This window comes from Leopardus geoffroyi, chromosome B3, assembly GCF_018350155.1.
Source record: "Leopardus geoffroyi isolate Oge1 chromosome B3, O.geoffroyi_Oge1_pat1.0, whole genome shotgun sequence".
NCBI classification, from domain to species: Eukaryota; Metazoa; Chordata; class Mammalia; order Carnivora; family Felidae; genus Leopardus; species Leopardus geoffroyi.
The window spans coordinates 52,508,627-52,532,108 of NC_059337.1; the positions used below are offsets into that span (position 1 = coordinate 52,508,627).

Below are 23,482 nucleotides of genomic sequence, written 5' to 3' on the forward strand. Positions count from 1 at the left end.
GGAAAATAATCTTGTTTCTGAAAAGGCATGTAAGAAATGAACTGTACAACATAGGAACTGAAGGGATTTTTTTCACACAGTCCAAGTGTATAGAATATTTGATAAACTTTATTGAAATTATTTCAGTATGAAGTCTAAGTTCTAAATGCCTACAGTACACAGTTTTCAAAAGAAACTTGACTATTAACCAAGTTTAATAATATTTTGTAATATTTATCTATATTTAATATCAGTAATATTGGAGTATCAGACTTAAATGGAATTATAATGCAGAAGACGACCAAATTAAAATGATATAAGAATATAAAAATCGTTGCTTATCAATACATTTTCTCAATTTAAAAATAATGAAGTTTCTTTGGTAAGTCTGTCTTGTGGTGAGAATGACCGAAAAACATGAATGCTCAGTGAGAGCTGATAGAAGGCGCTTCTAAGGATGGTTAGACCCAAGAGCTCACAGCTTTGAGAGCAACAGTTGTTCCGGTAGGTCCACATGTTTGGTTCTCGCGGGTGCCAGGTCTTTAGTTGCAGCCACTTTGCTTTTGAATAGTATTGAGGGCATTATGCTAACTAAGGCAGAGAAAATACTGTATGATCTCATTTATAGGACTATCTAAAAAAACTGAACTCAGAGAAACAATCGCCTGGTGGTTGCCAGGGCGTGGGGGTAGGGGGTGGAGGATGGGTGAAGGTGGTGAAAGCTACAAACTCCCAGTTATAAGATGAATAGGTCTGGAGGATGGAATGTGCAGCATGGTGCCTGCAGGTGACAGTACTGTACTGCGTATCTGAAAGTTGCTAAGAGACTAGATCTTAATAGTTCACATCACAAGGAAAAATAATTTCTTTAAAATGATATGAGGTGATGGATGTTAACTAAATTTGGGGTACATATTTTGCAATATATACATAAATCATGTTGTGTATCTTAAAGTAATACAAAGTTATATGTTAATCATATCTCAATAATACTAGAAAAAAATTTTTTAAGTGGAGTGGGCCTGTCATGGAGGAGCACGAGCACAGGACTAAACCTGCAGAGGGTGGAAGCTACTGTGATTCCAGAGAAAGCACAGTCCTCAGACGTGTGGGAGGTGCTGTGGCTCCTGACTCCAAGGGGAAAGTGAGACCTGCATGCCCTGGGAACACAGAGCCAAAAATAGAGAAGATTTTATGAAACCTTGTGAATCTTTTCATCTTATTTTTTTTAGTGTTTTTATTTTTGAGAGAGAGAGAGAGCGAGCGATAGCGAGCAAGAGAGGGGTAGAGAGAGAAGGAGACAATCCGAAGCAGGCTCCAGGCTCTGAGCTGTCAGCACAGAGCTGACACGGGGCTTGAACTCACGCACCGTGAGACCATGACCTGAGCTGAAGTCGGATGCTTAACTGACTGAGCCACCCAGGTGCCCCTCTTTTCATCTTATTTTAATGGCAAGGATTAAATATAATGTACAACAGAACATGACTAACATTTTATGAAAACATTTTTTCTTTTATAATTTTTATTATACCGTGGAATCCCCTTTTTAAATGAAGATACATTAGATACTGTCACTGGAAAAACCATTTACAAAGTTCTATTTACATGTAACTTTTCCAGAGTGCATCTATTACACAAAGCGAGCGTGTGGGTTACTTCATTCAAATAACAAGAATTTGCAATTTAATGACCAAGATAATTCTCCTTGAAATCTCTAACAATCGGTGAGTTTTTTAAAACACAAAATGTATATTTGGTCTTTTAAATGACAGGCACCTTTAGGAATGTATTTCACCTATACTTAAGACTTCTACTAGATTTTAGCTACAAGTTTATAGCACCAAAATCCACTTTAATAATATCAGCATTATTAATATTGATGTTTTTCAATGCAATTTCATGTAGACATACTTGAAAAATGAGATCTTCAGACAAATATAAAGTTTTTCAAAATGGGCAATTAAAAGCCTTTAAACAGCAATTTAAAAATGCAAAGAATATTCTTTGATTAGATAACCAGGTAAGTTTAAATTGGTTAGCCTAGAGAATGTATGGTCTTAGAAAAATCTTTGGTTTAAAAATCAAGACTATGTGAGAACCCTAATCTGTTACAACGCTTTAGAGCTATATATAGAAATACTGAATGTTACTAAATGGTTAAGAGGTGCTGGAGTTTTAAAGATCAAAGTAAACACCAGTTTTCTCCCTTGTAGTTACAACTCTTGAAAAGATTTTCTGTATTCAGTTGGATGAATGTTCAGCTTTAAAGATATTGATGAAATCTTTTCTTCAATTATATAATGCACTGTCACAGCTGAGAACTGGAATGGTATAAGCTAAACACTTAACTTCTTCATACTTAGGTAAATAATCAGTGAAAAAGAGATTACCCGTAAGTACCATACACACACTATGTAGGGTCTCGCTTATGTCTATTAAAAAAAAACCTGATGATAGAAGGGGTAACATACTTATCAGTTCACTGACTTATAGACAAAGCAAGCAAGGAAGCCCTGGGTGCCTGCTCTGTGCTGACTCCCCATCCTGCTGGAAGGGTGTAGTCTCTAAAGTCAAGTACATTTCCAAAGTTGCATATGAAAAGGGGACACACACACACACACACACACACACACACACACACACAGAAACCCTTGCTAACTTGGAAAAAAAAAAATCAGTGGTCTCTAACTCAAAGGGAATAGTGCAAAGTCGATCTTTGGCCCCTTTAAAACACTGGATATTGATTCAGAAAAACAAAGACTCCCACTTCTTCTGAGGGAAGCTTTTGCCTGTTGAGAAGGGTTAATACCAGATCACACACAAGAAGCTGCCTAGCTCAATAAGTAAACTGTCCAGCCCAAGCCAAAGGAGTGACGGTTTATAATTCAATTTCAAAAATTCTTTTTAAAAGAATCAACACATCTATCCCCACTTTTAACTGGGATTCTTCCCTTTACTCCGTGTAAGTGATAGAGGATAGTCAGGCCTCAATTTCGGGGGTCAGGATTACTCAGATTTTTTCCTGCCTGCCCTCTGTAGCTGGGTCAACTCTGCCATCGTCTGCTCCAGGCGCTGCCCTGAACAGGTCCACATCCCACCATGGTACACTGTGCAAGTGCTTGTTTGAATACCGTGAGCAGTATGAAGAAACTTCTCTTGTGAGAGATTCCTTTTACACAATATGGACAAAAAAGCCAGATGATGAAAGGGAATATAAAAGTAGATGGATGAAGAACAGTTTTCCCTACTGGTTGGAAAATTCGTGGAGTGCCAATTCAGTATTGTTGATGTAATTCTGCAGTGCACACACAAACTTTCACGATACTGTGTCACAATTTATACACATGCCAGTTTCTAATTTACAGTAAGCATCAGTTTAAGTGACTATTTGGCATGTGCCTCAGACTTAAATTCCATCATGTTTGTTATCTTCGATGTCATGTGTTTAATAACCGCCTTCTTTTTTCTTATTATCCTAAATAACCAAGAGTTGACTATATGTATGCCTTTTACAGGGAAGAAAACAGCTTGTCTACTTCGATGCTTTTTACTATGAGCTTTCACAAAAATTTAGTAATGCCCACATTATTGAAATAAAAAACTATAGTGAATTTAGCCATAACTGTCCTTTTAAACAAAGTACTAACCTGGCCAAGCTGATGACTTTGTTGAAATAAGTCCAGGTGTTGGTGACACAGTGGACAAGTGCGGTGACCAGGAATATGCAGAAGGCCCCTTTTTCTCCCCAACAGACCGGCTTTTATTTCTCAGCCGATGACCAGATTTGGAGTCGTTTTAAAACTCTGGTATCTTGCTTTCTTGATAGAAGCAAAAAGCATACTCTTGCCAAGTTCATGTATTCTAAAACAGGAAAGGGCTTCATGTGATGGAATAAGGAAAGCTGTGAATGTCTTGTACCTAACAGGTACAATAGCAATTCTAATGGCAGTAATGTCCCTTTTTGATTTAAAAAAGATCGGTCCTTAAAATGTTCTTACTATCTACGTAAATGATTTCCTAAACTCATGACTCCTCACAAACCATTTAAGCTAAATTAAAACTGATTTTAGCAGAAAGAAATAATGTTATAAAATACAAAATATCACCTACTATTGATTTTGCAATTTGAAACTGATAACAATGTAAACTAGAAAAAAGATACATGTAGTTAAAAAAAAAAAAAATTTCCAGTCTTTTCCCTTCTATCCAGGAAAATTTTACATCTGACATCACCAACATGAGCCCTTGGTGACCTTTTAAAGTCTCCCAAAGATTGTATCTCGGTGGATTTACTGGTGGTCTCCTTCAACTCGTCTTTTGCGAACTGTGAGAAAAAAAGAGAGGATGTTAGAAATCCCTGTTACTTTGTACAGGGTTAACTTGCTTGTAACAAACAAGTTGCTGCAGAATCCAGTTATAGTTGTACTGACATGTAACGTCCATTTACTTGTTAAGCACTGAGGGGCTTCAAAATGAGAACAAAGATGTGTCCTCAGCTCCCCTGTGCTTACACAGTAGCATCAGAAATCTAAAACCATGGTCATCAATCACCTTTAAGTCATTGCACCCATTTGTTATTTATTTATTTTTTTTTTTAAATTTTTTTTTTTCAACATTTATTTATTTTTGGGACAGAGAGAGACAGAGCATGAACGGGGGAGGGGGAGAGAGGGAGACACAGAATCGGAAACAGGCTCCAGGCTCTGAGCCATCAGCCCAGAGCCCGACGCGGGGCTCGAACTCACGGACCGCGAGATCGTGACCTGGCTGAAGTCGGACGCTTAACCGACTGCGCCACCCAGGCGCCCCGCACCCATTTGTTATTTAAAAAAAATTGACACCTGACACAAAAACAGACACATAGACCAATGGAATAGAATAGAAACCCCAGAACTAGACCCACAAACATATGGCCAACTCATCTTTGACAAAGCAGGAAAGAACATCCAATGGAAAAAAGACAGCCTCTTTAACAAATGGTGCTGGGAGAACTGGACAGCAACATGCAGAAGGTTGAAACTAGACCACTTTCTGACACCATTCACAAAAATAAACTCAAAATGGATAAAGGACCTGAATGTGAGACAGGAAACCATCAAAACCTTAGAGGAGAAAGCAGGAAAAGACCTCTCTGACCTCAGCCGTAGCAATCTCTTACTCGACACATCCCCAAAGGCAAGGGAATTAAAAGCAAAAGTGAATTACTGGGACCTTATGAAGATAAAAAGCTTCTGCACAGCAAAGGAAACAACCAACAAAACTAAAAGGCAACCAATGGAATGGGAAAAGATATTTGCAAATGACATATCGGACAAAGGGCTAGTATCCAAAATCTATAAAGAGCTCACCAAACTCCACACCCGAAAAACAAATAACCCAGTGAAGAAATGGGCAGAAAACATGAATAGACACTTCTCTAAAGAAGACATCCAGATGGCCAACAGGCACATGAAAAGATGTTCAGCGTCGCTCCTTATCAGGGAAATACAAATCAAAACCACACTCAGGTATCACCTCACGCCAGTCAGAGTGGCCAAAATGAACAAATCAGGAGACTATAGATGCTGGAGAGGATGTGGAGAAACGGGAACCCTCTTGCACTGTTGGTGGGAATGCAAATTGGTGCAGCCGCTCTGGAAAGCAGTGTGGAGGTTCCTCAGAAAATTAAAAATAGACCTACCCTATGACCCAGCAACAGCACTGTTAGGAATTTATCCAAGGGATACAGGAGTACTGATGCATAGGGGCACTTGTACCCCAATGTTCATAGCAGCACTCTCAACAATAGCCAAATTATGGAAAGAGCCTAAATGTCCATCAATTGATGAATGGATAAAGAAATTGTGGTTTATATACACAATGGAATACTACGTGGCAATGAGAAAAAATGAAATATGGCCTTTGGTAGCAACGTGGATGGAACTGGAGAGTGTGATGCTAAGTGAAATAAGCCATACAGAGAAAGACAGATACCATATGGTTTCACTCTTATGTGGATCCTGAGAAACTTAACAGGAACCCATGGGTGAGGGGGAGGAAAAAAGAAAAAAAGAGGTTAGAGTGGGAGAGAGCCAAAGCATAAGAGACTGTTAAAAACTGAGAACAAACTGAGGGTTGATGGGGGGTGGGAGGGAGGAGAGGGTGGGTGATGGGTATTGAGGAGGGCACCTTTTGGGATGAGCACTGGGTGTTGTATGGAAACCAATTTGACAATAAATTTCATATAATAAAAAAAATAAATAAATAAAAGCCATTAGCTTAAAAAAAAATTGACATGTCTGTTAAAACGATGAATTATAAATTACTGTGTTGAATTTTGAAATGACATTCAGGAAGCTGGGATTAGAAAGTATTAAAAGCAACAAATATTTGCATGCTCTCCTGATTAGGCATTACAATGTATCTCCTTAGTTTGTGAAAGAATATACCAAAACCTTTTTTTTTAAGTTGTTTATTTATTTAGAGAGAGAGCACAAGCAGAGAAAGGGCAGAGAGAAGGAGAGACAGAATCCCAAGCAGGCTCCGCACCACTAGCCCAGAGCCCAATGAGGGGCTCGAACTCACGAACCATCAGATCATAACCTGAGTTGAGATCAAGAGTTGGATGCCTTAACCAACTAGCCATCAAGGTGCCCCAAACATTTTCGTCATTTTAAAGGTAAATGACTTGCTACTATTTCCCAAATTTTCTTTCTAGGGTCTCCTACAAAATGAACCAGGCTCTGACAAAACAAGAAATACAAAGTAATGAAAGTCTCAGATCCTGGTAATGTGGTATAAGGTCACATGAGGGTACCATAATAAACTTTGGCCACCAAAGTGGTCAACTAATTCAGTGGATGGTGTACAGAAAGGCGCATGTATCTCAGGAGTTCCCAGCCTCTTCACAGACTGATGACCCCAAACCATTAGGCTGTACTCAGTAACAGGAGGATAGAGTCTTCAGGCAGACATGCAAGTGATGTGCATAAAAGCTTGTCTAGCTACTGGCTGGGTGCTAGCTAGAAAGTAAAAACCAGGTGATAAAAAGTATCAAGTTCCCATGAACAGTTTTATACTTAAATAATTAAGTACACCCCGGGCTCTAATTTTAGTTCATGTTAATGAAAAGCAGGTTTCCTGTGTTTACTGAAATACTAAGGGAAAAAATCAAATAGAGACTTGAGTCCTCAAATACAAACCTAATTCATATATATAGACCTCTGAAAAACAGAAATATTGAAAGGTAAATCAGATTAACTCTTTAGGGTAGAACATTTCCAAGAAAAATTTGAATTGCAGCAGGGTTTGGATGTTATTGGCAGACCATTTATGATGTTAAAATGCATGTTATAGGGGGTCTTGGGTTACCCAGTTGGTTGAGCATCTGACTCTTGAATTTGACTCAGGTCATGATCCCAGGATCATGGGATCAAGCCCCGTATGTGGCTCCTTGATGAGTGTGGAGCCTGCTTCAGATTCTCTCTCTCTGCCCTCCCCCCACCCACTCACATGCTTGCTCTCTCCCAAAATAATGTAAAATAAAATAAAATGCATGTTATTAAAAAATACATGTTGTAAACAAGATCTAAGACAAAGTGGAGCAAACAAGAAAGGAAGAAAATTAATTATGTGGTTAGCTAGTGTAAAGACAGTAATAGGAGACTCAAAGTTCAATCAAATATTGCAACATATACCATATAATCTCTTTGCTGCTACAGCTAGGACACTTCTTAGCTGGAGAGATGGGAGTAGGTAGGAGTATTTGGATGAACAGAAAATAATGAGAGGAAAAGATTATCAAAATCAACACTAAAGATCTGATACAGCCCGATTTGCAAGATGAAGAAAAACAATATGCCCAAGAGATTGTGTGTATGTTTCAAGTTTTGTTCTTTGGTATCTCTTTCTGGTGGCTACATAATTAGATTGCATATCAGAGCACATGTCTTTATGCTGGCAGCCTTGATCTGTGGGCAGCAATCAACGCAGGGCTCTAAAAAAAAGCTGCGGGTGCTAGGAGCACATAAAGTGCAAGATGGGCCCAAGAGCCATTTCCGACTCTTTCTCACTTGGCGCCTACTTGTTACAAGCAGGTCCTCGGCTCAGCCTCTAGACGAGAGGCTTATAAATTTGGCCCTATTAACAATTCTTTGGCAATTTCTTTCCAAAACCTACTCCACTAATACAGGTTCTCAATACTCTATGATTCATCAATTGCAAATAAGTTCTAACCTCATATCCTATCTCTGGAAGAGTAGTTATTTTTTCAAGTATCATTTTAATCATGTATGTGGTGGCCTATAATGGCTCTCAAATGCCTCCCACAAAAAATCCAAAGAAATGAAGTTTCTTCCCATGTAATTTTAGTGCCTTCTACTAGCATTTCCTCTTAATCTGCTGACATCACTTTTTTATTCTGTTAGCTTTAAGCAGCAAGTACTTATTGAAGAATTATTCTCAAGGCAGCATCCTGCAATGAGAGTCAGTTTTCAAACTCTACAAGCTGTCCTCAGTATATAAATAACTCGCTTGATCCCAAATCTGGGTTTTTATCTGTGCAATTTCCCCACTTCAGGAATGTCCTTATTCTCATTTCATGTCTAAAAATCTGGCTTGGATCAGAATGCAACAGCATGAGGCGGGGGTCTAGAGAGCTACCAACACAAAGCTGTCTGCTTTCTCTCAGTTCTGCTTCACGTCAGACCACACCTTCAACATGACCTCCTCATCTCTATTACCCGTGGCCCCCAGCACCTACTCACCTGCACAATGTCAACTGAAAGCAGCCTAGGAAATAGTTTTTATGTGTTCTCTCATCTTTTGGTATGAGATTCTTGAGATTCTTGTTGATTCTTGATGTAATTAGCGTGACTTTGCAAATTACACTGAGAATCAACAGTATACCAAACACACCAGTTTCCTAAAATGCAAGAGGCTAAAATCTTCTATAGGAAACTAAGTCATTGAAGGGCAGAAAGGGTTTGAACTAATACTCTTCAAAGTAATTTGGGTTGAGGGAAGGAGGCTGTAACATTTTCTGCATTTAAAGAATGCAAACTCAAATATGGTTGAAGCTTAAAAGAACTGCCTCATTTTGAAGTGCTATTCGGTTTAGGAAATGTTATTTTATCTCTTGTCTAAGTACCTCTTTAAAAAATCTTTCAGGTACAAACACAAAAGGTTCAATTTTGGAAACATGTAGAAACAAAATTATAAGCATCATATTCTTTAATTCAGCCTTGGCCAGAACACTTGCATCAAACAGAAGCACAAGCCTCAGCAGTATTTCAGTGGGAACCAGGAAAAAAAAAAAGGGCAACGTCTGACATTGACTGATGTGCACTGTGAGAAGACAACCTGCCCGGTAATGGCTGTGTCAGGGAGACTGGTAAGGACAGCCAACACTTGTGTGCCACACACTATAAAACTTGTATCAAAACTAGAATTACTCCATATTTTATCATGTAAAACTGGATTTCTATCTACGCCTGTTTGATAAAAAGGGCAAAAAACTTTCCTGTCATGTTGAAATCTTTAATCAGGAGGTGGCTTGTAACAGAACAAAATATTTGTTACAGGTAGCATTTATTATGTTTCTTGTAGAAAACCGTTCACTTAAAGCTGTGAAATATTTGTAAGCAGACCCACTAACCCAATGATCACTACAACTGCACTTAAACTGAACTCTACTTCAATCAATATAAAAAGGCTTGTGCAGATTTAAAAAACAAAGGCCAAGTAATCTGTGTTAACATTTTTTTTTAAGTAAAAAAATGTTCCTCTAATACAGTAGCTTAATGATATAATTCAGAAATTTGATTTGAAATGCATATGTCTTACCTAAGTCATTGTTTTTTGTTATAGCATTAGCTGCCCTGGTTCGGGGTCCCTGCTGTGTAAACTGATAACCAAATTTAAGGATATTTGTATTTTCCTCAAGCATGTTGGCGATTTCCAATTCCACAGCTGTCCCCAACTGCTGCCTCTGGAATAATTAAAAATAAAGAACAGTATTAATAAACTAATTCAAAATATTTTTCGAGGTAAATCAAGACTAAGATATTCAGGTACATGCTGATTCTGTTGGTCTTTTTAAGTTTTCCCAATTCTTACAATATACATAAATAAGATAAACAAATCTTAAAGTTCAGTATATGATCATACAGACATCAAAAAATGAAGATTACCAAAACAAGATACCACTTCATACCCATTATTACAGGATGACTATAATCAAAAAGACAATAACAAGTGTTGGCAAGAATGTGGAAAAATTGGGAACCTCACACATGCTGGCACAAATGTAAAATGGTGCAGTCGCTGTGGAAAACAACATGGCCATTCCTCAGAAAGTTAAACACAGCGTTACCACTTGACCTCGCAATTCTACTCCTAGGTATATGTCCATGAGAAATGAAAACCTATGTTCATATAAAAACCTGTATACGAATGTTCATATCGGTATTCGTAACGTTCAAAAGGTAGAAATAACCCAAATAGATTATTCAGCCAAAAAGATTAACTACTGATACATATTACAACATGGATGAACCTGCAGAATATTTTGCTAAGTGAAAGACAGTAGACACAAAGACCATATACTATATAATTCCATTTATATGAATTGTCCAAAATAGGTAAATGTGTAGAGACAGAAAGTGAATTAGTGATTGCCAGGGGCCGGTGGGAGGGGTGATGAAAATGTTCTGGAATTAGTGGTGATGGCTGCACAACCCTATAAATATGCTCAAAACCCATACTAAAAATACTAAGTTAACATTCTGGATGCTTCAAATGTCTTCATCTCCTTTCAGGCCACCACCTTCCCACAAGACTGCCCCAAAGCCTTCCTCCCACCTGCTTCCTAAACCCCCAGCCCCTACACAGCAGAGTGGGCTGGAGCTCCCACAGTTATCGCTGTAGAACACTGACCTGATTGTCAATCTTGAGCTCTGCCAGGGTTTCATTATCTCTCAAAGCATCAATCAGTGCTAGAATCCCAGCTCCTGTAATAAAGTTGGACTCCATATTTAAGCTCTTCAAATTTTTGTTCACTCTCAGCATATCTGCAAAAGCCTAGAAATTAAAGAAAGTATTTGAAGATAAAAATTGACAGCGTCTATCACATATTATACCTACTATAAACAAATACACTAATTAACAGAACAGCTTTGATGTCTCTCATTAGGTTGTTTTATCTTGACACACTACCTCACAGGCTTCACATGTATCTACTTTTCACAAGTACCCTGTCACAATATTTAGATTTGTCACTGTTGGTAACATTCTCTGCTGCTGTTCACACTGTTATGTTCATTCACACCCTACTCCTTGCTTCTTTCCCCTGTGTCTCTCAGTTTTTCTCAGTTTCTGGGTAGGACTAACTTCATCGAGGTCTCTTTGGAACAACTTTTCTTACTTAGGTCCTACTGCAGTTAGGTTACTGTGTCACCAAAGGAGGATAAATTGTGGACTGCTTTTCAGGGCAGAGACCAGAAGGGATGCCTAAGGCAGAAGGCCAGAAAAGCTCACAGATAAGCAGAACTTAAAGTCAAGTTAAAACAACAGGCAAGAGGGGGCAGACAGAACTTGGGACAGGTATCTATTTCACTTTTGACACTACATAAAAAAGCTGGCTTTGAGATGGGAAAGATGGATGTGGGCAGCTCAGTGAGGAGACTATTGCAACAATCCAGGTAAGAGAAGATGGTGGCTAAGACTGACCAAGGTGGTAGTTGAGAAAGGGGTGAGAAGTAGTTGGATTCTGGAATATTTTGAAGACAAGGCTGGATATACATTTAAGGTGGTGAGAAAGGGAAGTCAAGGATGACTCCATTTCTTTCTGTCTTAAGCAAATGAAAGAGTGAAGTTGTCATTTAGTGAGACAGGAATGAGTGGGAAAGGAGCATGTGTGGGAGGGAAGTCAGGAGTTCAGTTTGGGACTATTTGGGATGTCTGTTAGACATCCAAGCAAGCTGTTAAGTAAGTAGGTGGACATGAGTATGGAGTTCAGGACAGAGGCACCAATAGGGGATAATAACACTGGAAGTCAGCAGCATATATAGAAAATACACAGCAAAGAAACAGAGTGACATCAACTAGAAAGTGAGTGTAGACAGAGAAAAGAAAAGGGCCCAGGACTGAGCCCTGGGTCATTCCAATCCTTAGAGGTTGGGGAGATAAGGAGCAACCAGCATAGGGACCAGAGAAGGGATGTTCAATGAGGAGGGAGGAGAATCAAAGGGAGTGATGGCCTCAAAGCCAAGTGAAGAAAAAGGTTCATACCTTAACCCAGGAATGCAAGGTTGATTTAATATGCAAAAAGTTCATCAATATAATATACCAGATTAACAGAGTAAAGGACAAAAACCACATGATCATCTCAATAGACACATTGAAAGCAACTGATGAAATCCAACACTGTAGATCCATGAATGAAATCCTCTGCAGATGTCAAAAGAAAGGTCTAGAACTTTATGCAGTGATATGAAAAGATCTCTAAGATATACTGTTGAGTGAAAAATTAAGTTGCAAAACAGCATATATTGCATGACTTCATTTATGTTTTTAAAAATTATAGAAAATTGGGGCAGCTGGGTGACTTAGTTGGTTGAGCATCTGACTCTTGATTTCAGCTCAGGTCATGATCCCAGGGTCGTGGGATGGAGCACCATGTTGGGCTCTGTACTGAGCATGGAGCCTGCTTAAGATTCTCTCTCTTTCTCCCCTCCACTTGCCTGTTTGTACTCTAAGAATAAAAAATAAAATAAAATTGAAAAATTATAGAAAATACAGGTGGGAATGCAAGCTGGTGCAGCCACTCTGGAAAACAGTATGGAGGTTCCTCAAAAAACTAAAAATACAACTACCCTATGACCCAGCAATTGCACTACTAGGCATTTATCCACGGGATACAGGTGTGCTGTTTCAAAGGGACACATGCACCCCCATGTTTATAGCAGCACTATCAACAATAGCCAAAGTATGGAAAGAGCCCAAATGTCCATCGATGGATGAATGGATAAAGAAGATACCACATTTTCTTTGGAGTGTTACTCGGCAATCAAAAAGAATGAAATCTTGCCATTTGCAACTAAGTGGATGGAACTGGAGGGTACTATGCTAAGTGAAATTAGAGAATGACAAAAATCATATGACTTCACTCATATGAGGACTTTAAGAGACAAAACAGATGAACATAAGGGAAGGGAAACAAAAATAATATAAAAACAGGGAGGGGGACAAAAAAGAGACTCATAAATATGGAGAACAAACTGAGGGTCACTGGAGGAGCTGTGAGACGGGGGGATGGGCTAAATGGATAAGGGGCACTAAGGAGTCTATTCCTGAAATCATTGTTGCACCATATGCTAACTAATTTGGATTTAAACTTTAAAAAATAAAAAATGAAATAAATCAAATTATTTAAAAAAAAAAGAAAAGAAATACAGGAACAAACCCATAAAATAGATTATGTACTGCTTAATAGCTAAATATCAACTGAAAAAAGAGTAAGTCATGTTCATAAAATCAGTTTAGCCATCTCTGTAACATACGCTTGTATATAGCCATCATTTCAATATTATCAATAGTAGCTTACTTACAGCAGCAACAGGGTCATTGCTCCGGGTGGCTGCAAGACTGAAATATTTCACATGTGTGTTGGTTTCCAAAGCTTTTGCAAAATCTTTTAGAGTTGGAATTGGGATATTCTTGAAAGACAATATGTGAAATATTACATTTTAGTTTTCAAGAAATTCAGTCTATTAATCAAATACATTTGTACTTTTTTTTTAAGTTAAATGTCCTCAAATTATATATACATAGCATTTAGTCTACAAATGAAAACAAACAGCCTCCTTCATATCTACGTGATTTCCCTCTTATGGTACATCTACACAAACTGTTGATCTAGAACAGAGTATATATCATTATTTCTCTAGCATTTAAAGAAATTTCCATTATTCTACACTTAACTATTTGTATTATAGGAAGTCAACACCTTAGTATTCAAAATGGATCCACTTTTCTACAGAGAGAGAGAGAGGTCACTTAGTTTAAGCTACAAGGCATTAAGTGAGATTAATCTTACACTACCTGAAATATGGAAAGATAGACTTCTAGAAGGCACGAATTTCTCCCTTTAGTACCAAGACTACAATTCCCTGTAGCCTGGTTATTTTTTGACCATTACTGTTGATTTAGAATGTGAGGATTTTTTTTTTTTTTAATTAAAATTAGTGATCAACCAGAAATGTTAGCTTTTTCCAAGGCTTTCCTTTTTTTGCTCAGAGGAAGGCACAGCTGCTAAAGGAACAGAAAGGTCTTATTCTCTAGCTTCTTATAATTACCAGATGTTCCCACAGCCCTCAAAAGACATAAAATGAGGAATTAAAAAAATAATAAAATAAAAAGGAATTCTTAATGTAGCTCTTATACAATGACCATTACTGTAGAGATAATTTGAATTTACTCTTCATAAATTTAATTTAATTATCCCTAGGCCCTCCTACCTCATTTCTCCTTTACTCCAAGGAAGAGCTACATTTTTAACAACTCAGTAAGATCCCAGAAAGCCTACTTCTAGGTGTCTACTCAAGAGAAATGAAAACATGTTCGCATGTTCATTATGTGTTTAATGGCTTTATTATAATCATCCCAAACCAGAGAGAATCCACAGGTCTATCAACTGGTGAATGGATAAACAAACTACAGCACATCCACACAACAGAATACTGCTCAACAAACTGATACATCCAACCACAGAGATGAATCTCAAATGCATTATGCTAAGTGAAAGAAGCCAGACTCAAAAGACTACATACTATATGATTTCATTTGTAATGCATTCTCTGGAGAAGGCAAAATGATAGGGAAAGAAAACATATCAGTTGCTGTCAGGGGCTAGAGCTGGGGGCAGAAAATGATGACAAAGGGGAGTAACATGTTCTACATCTGTGGTGGTGGTGATCTTACAACTTATGCATTTGTCAAACTCACTGGACCTGTACATGAAATAGCGAGAGTTTCACTATAATACAATTATACCTCAAGAAACCTGATTAAAAAAAAAAAAAAAAAAAAAAAAGAACCCAAAAGACTAAAAAACTCTTTTTACTTTGAGAGCCAGAGAGATTTATGCTGACAGTCTGTAGGGTTTACAGGTTTACATGCTACTCTTTAAAAAGCATGTCAGAAAAATATTACACCTTAAGCTCTAGGAATCTAAGCATACTGTTAGGACCAAAAACTTTACCTTTAAGTAGAAAGAATTACACTATATCAAAACTGCCCAAACTCTCATCCTACAGCTGACTCAAAGCAATTAAAAACTTTATTAGTTGCTTAGCATACCTACCTTTATATTATTCAAATTGACTTCAACAAGACGAACATCATTTTCTTTAATTCTCTTTAAAGTCTCTTCAACATTGGTTGGATTTGGTGGCTCATCAAATACTGGAAGAATCTTTTCACCTTTCACCACATCTGTAGTAACAAATGAAAAGAGTAAGTGTCTTATTGGCTGATACTATTACAGTGAATTCATATATGAACTTGATCACACACACATACATGCACGTTCAATAGAACTAACCAGAAAATTCCCCCCACAATTTCTAAAAGATTATGTGTTGACACATATTTAAAGCACTCAAATAAAATGTTATCCTCTTGTATTGTTTTCTCTGAGACTTAATTAGTAATTACTGTAAAAGCAGTAAGAATCACAGACTTGAAGAAACATAGCCTCGGTGAAAAGAGTAAAGTGAAGGAAGGATACATGACCTCTTTCTCTTATGGGGAGTACTACACCTGGGGAAAGGGGGAGGACGAGCAGGAACAGGGAATGGGGAGACAGAGAAGCAACGGTATATAGAAGAGCTACTGAGACAGAAACCCCCCAAATTACTGCCCTCCTTCACTTCTATCCCCCAATCCTTCATCATGTATACTATACCCACACACATAGCCAAAATACAACTATGCAAAGTTGAAAGAGGACATAAAAGCCTTGAATCTTCTAATGAGATCTAAGTGCACTTTGATGTGTGTGTAAAGGTCTATGAACACATGTAACAGGCAAATTTTTATGGATAAATTTTCTGGGGAGAAAACCTACAGCATCAGATTCACAAAGAGGCAAATGACATAGAAAGACTGACAAGGTCACTGTCTGGCTTAGTTCTTCCTTTCTGCCTTCCTCTAGCTTTTTGTAGCAAAACTCATCTTAAGACAAAGTATACTGAATAAATTCCCTTCTTCTTTCAAAATACCACACACATATACACATAGCATCCTGAGGAGATCAACTTAGATGACGGTCTGAAAATTATTTTCCTGAGGAGAGTTGAAACATCTGGGTGTATCTAGACTGGACATATATATTAAAAGGAAGTATGCACATTGTTTTCACATTTATCCTGTAGAAGGAGAAGAGAGAATTTCAAGTTGTTCTGAAAGGCTGGGTTAGAACAGGTGTAGGTTGCCAGGAGGCAGAATATGGTTCAATACAAGGACCAGCTTCCTATCAGAGCTCTGCTAAAAGGACAGAATGGGCTCCCTCTCACATAAGTTCAGCAAGGTAATCTTCTTCAAGACTATAGATCAAGGGGGCTGGAGAAAAAAGATTTCTTACCATAAAGAAAATTAAGTAAGTTCTATCTCAATTCTAAACTTTATAAAACCAAAATATTTCTTTCTTAATTCCACAGAATATATGTGTTTAAAAAGCTTTACTTCTGAATAAAGTAATGGATCCAATAAATGGAATGCTGAAACTATTAAGAAAGGCTCATGGGAGACTTTAAAATGGATGGATCAGGAGGCACCTGAGTGGCTCAGTCGGTTAAACATCCGACCTTGATCTCAACTCAGGTCCTGATCTCAGGGTTGTGAGTTCAAGCCCCATGCTGGGCTCCACACTGGGTGTGGAGCCTACTTAAAAATTTTTTAAAAAGGGATGGATCAGGGCGCCTGGGTGGCGCAGTCGGTTAAGCATCCGACTTCACCCAGGTCACGATCTCGCGGTCCGTGAGTTCGAGCCCCGCGTCGGGCTCTGGGCTGATGGCTCAGAGCCTGGAGCCTGTTTCCGATTCTGTGTCTCCCTCTCTCTCTGCCTCTCCCCCGTTCATGCTCTGTTTCTCTCTGTCCCCAAAATAAATAAACGTTGAAAAAAAAAATTTAAAAAAAAAAAAAAAAAAAAAAGGGATGGATCAGGCTGCTAACATGTGAACACAATGATGACTTTTGGCACATTCCCCAAAGAGGAATGACCAGACTTGATATACGATTCAATTACCACGTAGGAAGCATTCTTGCCCCAAAAAACAAAAACCAAAAAGCTGCACATACGCCTCTAGAAAATAATAGTTTTCAGAAACATAGAAGACAGAGAAATATGTAAAATGATACCACAAGGGGAAGATGGTGATGGAGTAGGAGGACCCTAGGTTTGCCTCATCCAATAAGTACAACTGGGTAACTCTCAGATCATCCTAAATACCCCAGAAATCAACCCGAAGACTAGCAGAACAAATCACAAGTAAAGGTAGAAAAGAGGCAGACTGAAGAAGGTAGGAAGGGTGAAGACACAGTTTGGGAGAGAAATGGATTTGTGGCCTCTGTGGTAGGGAGGGAGTTGTAATCAGGGAGAAGGATGAGAGGCAGACTAGCACTCAGGAAGGAGCACAGGATAAATGAGTCCCCACAAGCAACTGGCTTGGAAGGTGAGTGGGCCCGAATTTCATGAGTTCTTGCAACCAGTGGGGCTTAAGGCCTGGAGTTTTAAAGGTCAGTGTGCTTGGCTGTGGGAGACCTCGGAGGATATTGAGGCTGCTGGAGAGAAGACAGGCGAACAGCCTGTGGACATACAGCGTGGAAACAACAATCTGAAGAGCGCCTGGGACATACAGTGGGGAGGTTAGTTGCCTCATCTCAGATTGTGTCCCAGAGAAGCAGCATTCATGGACCTCTTCATAAAACCATTACCCTTAAGAAAAGGACACACAGCTGACTTTCCTAATACAGAGAAACAGGCAGAGAGACTTAGACAAAATGAGAAGACAGAGGAATCTGTCCCAAATGAAAGAACAGGGCAAGAACATGGCCAGAGATCTAAGCAAAACAGATATAAGTAACATGTCTGATGGAGAATTTAAAGTAATGACCACAATACTCACTGGATTTGAGAAAAGAGTGGAGGACATCAGTGAGACCATTACCACAGAGAAAAGGAATAACACACCAGAGATAAAGGGCTCAAAAAAAGAAATGAAAGACAGGCCTGAAGGAAAGAACAGGATGGAAGAAGCAGAGGAATGAATGAATGACCTAGAAGACAAAGTAATGGAGAGTAATCAAACTGAACAAAAGAAAGAAAAAATAATTATGCTTATGCAAAACGAAAATAGATGTAGGGAATGCAGTGACTCCATCAAACATAGTAACATTCATATTATAGGAGTCCCAGAAGTAGAAGAGAGAAAAAGGGGCAGAGAATTTATCTGAAGAAATGATAGCTGAAAACTTCCCTAATCTGGGGAAGGAAACACATATCCACATCAGGAGGAACTGAGATCCCTCAAGAAAATCACCAAAGAATTTCCACACCAAGACACATTGTAATTAAAATGGAAAAAAATAGTGATAAAGAAAAACCATTACAAACAGCAAGACAAAAGAAGACAGTTACAATACAAAAGAAACCTGATAAGGCTATCAGAATTTTTCAGCAGAAACTGTCCAAGCCAGAAGGGAGTGCCATGATATATTCAAAGTGCTGAATGGGAAAAACCTGTAGCCAAGAATACTCAATCCAGCAAGGCTATCATTCAGAATACAAGGAGAGGGGTGCCTGGGTTGCTTAGCTGGTTAAGTGTCCAACCGTTATTTCGGCACAGGTGGTGATCTCGTGGTTCGTGAGTTGAAGCCCCACATTATGATCTGTGCTGACAGCATGGAGCCCATGTCAGATCCTCTGTCTCCCTCTCTCTCTGCCCCTTCCCAGCTTGTGCACTCTCTCTCTCAAAAATAAATATATTAAAAAATGTTAAGAATAGGAGAAATAAAGTTTCCCAGACAAATACTTAAAGGAGTTCATGACCACTAAACCTTCCCAGCAAGATATATTAAAGGGGACTCTTTGAGTGGAAAAGAAAGAACAAAAGTGACAATATGAAGGTAGGAAACACAGAAGCAGTAAAAATGAAGATTTCTGTAAAAAATGAGTCAAGGAATTCACAAAGTAAAAGGATATAAAATACGATACCATATACATAAAACATGGGGAAGACAGAAGAATGGGTTCAAACTTCACTACCAGCTTAATAGAAACTGCTATATGCAGAAGACATTATATACGAACCTAATGATAACCAGATATCAGAAACTACAAATTGGGGTGTATGGGTGGCACAGTTTGTTAAGTGTCCAATTCTTGATTTCAGCTCAGGTCATAATCTCATGGTTTGTGGGTTGAGTTCTGCATCAGGCTCCACATTGACAGCATGGAGCCTGCTTGCAATTTTCTCTCCCTCTGTCTTGCAAAGTAAATAAACTAAAAAAAAACAAACCCAAACTAATAGATATGCAAAGAGTAAAGACAAAGAAATCCAAGTATATCACTAAAGAAAGCCAACAAACCATGAAAGAAAAGATGAGAGAAAATCTGCAGAAACAACCACAAAACAAGTAAGAAAATGGTAATAAATATGTACCTATAATTACTTTGAGTGTAAATGTACTAAATGCTCCAATCAAAAGACACAAGATAACAGCATGGATTAAAAAAACAAGACCCATCTATATGCTGCTTATAAGAGAATAATTCTAGATTTAACGACACCTGCAGATTCAAAGTGAGGGGATGGAGAACCATCTATCATGCAAATGGATGATAAAAGAAAGCTGGAGTAGCAGTGCTAATATTGGACAAAATAGACTTTAAAACAAAGACTGTAACAAGAGACAAAGAAGGACACTATATAATAATAAAGGGAATAATCCAACAAGATAGGACAATTGTAAATATTTATGCACCCAAAATGGAAGCACCCATATACATAAAATAGTTATTAACAAACATAAGAGAACTAATCAGTAATCATGCAACTATAGTAGGGGACTTTAACACCCCACTTACATCAATGGACAGATCATCTAAACAGAAAATCATCAAGAAAACAATTGATTTGATTGTCTGGACCAGACAGATTATTCAGAACATTCTATCCTAAAACAGTAGAATACACGTTCTTTTCAAGTGCACATACAACATTCTGCAGAACAGATCATATAGTAGGCCACAAAACAAGCCTCAACAAATTAAAAAAGACTGAAGTTATACCATGCATCTTTTCTGACCACAACACTAGGAAATTAGGAATCAACCACAAGACAAAATCTGGAAAGACCACAGACACATGGAGGTAAATAACATGCTACCAAACAATGAATGGGTCAACCAGGAAATAAAATATGAAATTAAAAAGTGCATGGAAACAAATGAAAATGAAAATACAAGGGTTCAAAGCCTTTGCAATGCAGCAAAATTGGTTCTAAGAGGGAAGTTTCTAGCAATACAGGCCTACTGCAGAAATAAGAAAAATCTCAAACAACCTAACCTTACACCTAAAGAAGCTAGAAAAAGAACAAACAAAACCTAAAACCAGCAGAAGGAAGGAAATCATGATAAGAGCAAGAATAAATGATATAAAAACAAACAAACAAAAAACCCCACAATACAACAGATCAATAAAACCAGGAACTGCTTCCTTGGGGAAAAAAAACAAAAAACAAACAAAACAAAACAAAACAAAAAAAACCTGATAAACTTCTAGCCAGAATTATCAAGAAAAAAAGAGAAAAGACCCAAATAAAATCACAAATGAGAGAGAAGAAATAACAAACACTACAGAAATACAAATAGCTATAACAGATTATTATGAAAAACTATTTAAGCCAACAAACTGGACAACCTAGAAGAAATGGATAAAGTCGTCAACATATATAAATTACCAAAACTGAAACTGTTAAAAATGGAAATATTTGAACACAGTGATTATCAGCAAAGAAATTAAGTCAGTAATCAAAAAACTCCAAGAAATAAAAGTCCAGGACCAGATGGCCTCACATGTCAATTCTACCAAACATTTGAAGAATTAATACCTATCCTTTTCAAACCATTCCAAAATATAGAAAAGGAAAACTTCCACATTTGTTCTGAGGCCAGCATTACCCAGATACCCAAGTCAGATAAAGACACCACAAAAAAAGAGAACTATAGTTCAAATCTCTGATGAACATAGATGTAAAAATCCTCAGCAAAATACTACAAACTGAATCCTACAATACACTAAAAAAATCATTCACCATGATCAAGTGAACTTATTCCTGGGTTGTTGGGTGGTTCAATATTCACAAATCAATGTGATACAATGTGATGTATCAATAAGAGAAAGGATAAGAAGCGTATGTTCATTTCAACAGACACAGAAAAAGGATTTGACAAAGTACAACATCCATTCATGATAAAAGCCCTCAACAAAGTAAGTTTACAGGGAATATATATACCTCAACATAACAAAGGCCATTGATGAAAAACCCACAGCTAACATCTTTAATGAGGAACAACTGAGAGCTTTTCCACTAAGGTCAGGAACAAGACAAGGATGTCCATTCTCATCACTTTACATTTCTTTTTTTTTTAAGTTCATTCATTTTTGAGAGAGAGAGAATTCGAGCAGGGAAGGGACAGTGAGAGGGAAACAGAGCATGCCAGGCAGGCTCTGTGCTGCCAGCACAGAGACAGATGCAGGGATTGAACTCATGAACCGTGAGATCATGACCTGAGCCAAAACCAAGAGTTGAAAGCTTAACCAACTGAGCCACTCAGGCACCCCTCACTCTCACCACTTTTATTCAACAGAGTGCTGCAGGTCCTAACCACAGCAATCAGACAACAAAAAGAAATAAAAGGCAACCAAATCACAAGGAAGAAGTATAACTTTCACTATTTTCAGATGACAGGACACTTTGTATAGAAAACCCAAAAGACTCCACCAAAAAATTGCTAGAACTGATAAACAAATTCAGTAAAGTCACAGGATACATAATGAACGTATTGGTTGTATTTCTACACACCAATAAGGAAACAGCAGAGAGATTAAGATGACAATCCCATTTACAATTGTACCCAAAATAATAAGATACCTAGGAATAAACCTAACCAAAGAGGTGAAAGATCTGTACTCTGAAAACTATAAAACACTGATGAAAGAAACTGAAGACAACACAAAGAAAGGCAAAGACATTCCAGGTTCATGGATTGGAAGAACAAATGTTGCTAAAACGTCTATACTACCCAAAGCAATCTATACCTTTAATACAATCTCTATCAAAATACCAAGAGCATTTTTCACAGAACTAGAACAAACAATTCTAAAATATGAATGGAACCATAAAAGACCCAGAATAACCAAAGCAATCTTGAAAAAGAAAACCAAAGCCAGAGGAATCACAATTCCAGACTTCAAGGTATATTACAAAGCTTTAGTAATCAAAACAGTATGTATTGGCATAAAAATAGACACATAAATCAACAAACACAGTAGAAAACCCAGAAATAAACCCTTAAGTATATGGTCAATTAATCTTCAACAAAGCAAGAAAGAATATCCAACAGGAAAAAGTCTCTTCAACAAACGGTGCTGGGAAAATTGAACAGCAAACACACGAAAGAATGAAATTGGACTACCTTTTTACAACATAGCAAAAATAAATTCAAAACAGATTAAAGATCTAGATGTGAGAACTGAAACCATAAAAATCCTTGAATGAGCACTGGCAGTAATTTCTCTGACACTGGCTACACCAACCTTTTTCTAGATAGGTCCCCAGAGGCAAAGGAAACAAAAGCAAAAATAAACTATTGGGCTATATCAAAACAAAAAGCTCCTGCACAGAAAAGGAAACAATCAACAAAACTAAAAAGGCAACCTATAGAATGGGAAAAGATATTTGCAAATGACATATCTGATGAAGGGTTAGTATCCAAAATATATAAAGAACTCATAGAGCTCAATACCCTAAACCCAAACAATCCAATCAAAAAATGGGCAGAAGACATGAAAAGACATTTCTCCAAAGAAAACATAGAGATGGCCAACAGACACATGAAAAGATGCTCATCATCACTAATCGTCAGGGAAATGCAAATCAAAACTACTATGAGATATCACCTCACACCTGTGAGAATGGCTAATACCAAAAACATGAGAAACAACAAGTGTTGGTGAGGATATGGAGAAAAAGGAATCCTCTTGCTTTGTTGGTGGGAATGCAGACTGGTGAAGCAACAGTGGAAAACAGTATGGAGTTTCCTCAAAAAAAGTTAAAAATAGAGCTACTCTACGGCCCAGCAATCACACTACTGGGTATTTACTCAAAGAATACAAAAACACTAATTCAAAGGGATACATGTACCTCAATATTTACAGCAGCATTATTCACAATAGGCAAG

General features: G+C 37.8%; 1 protein-coding gene across 1 annotated transcript in view; it reads right to left on the bottom strand.

Annotated features, from left to right (window-relative positions):
• Positions 1-1,465: 1,465 nt before the first annotated feature.
• The window catches only part of TMOD3 (tropomodulin 3), an 84,019-nt gene continuing 62,002 nt past the window's right edge, over positions 1,466-23,482 (bottom strand). Inside the window, exons 6-10 of the mRNA XM_045449734.1 lie at positions 15,320-15,450; positions 13,566-13,673; positions 10,894-11,037; positions 9,802-9,946; positions 1,466-4,303 (exon numbers count right to left, since the gene is read on the bottom strand). Coding sequence (XP_045305690.1) covers positions 4,269-4,303; positions 9,802-9,946; positions 10,894-11,037; positions 13,566-13,673; positions 15,320-15,450 — 563 coding nt within the window. The 3' untranslated portion in view covers positions 1,466-4,268. The remainder of the gene's footprint in view (positions 4,304-9,801; positions 9,947-10,893; positions 11,038-13,565; positions 13,674-15,319; positions 15,451-23,482) is intronic.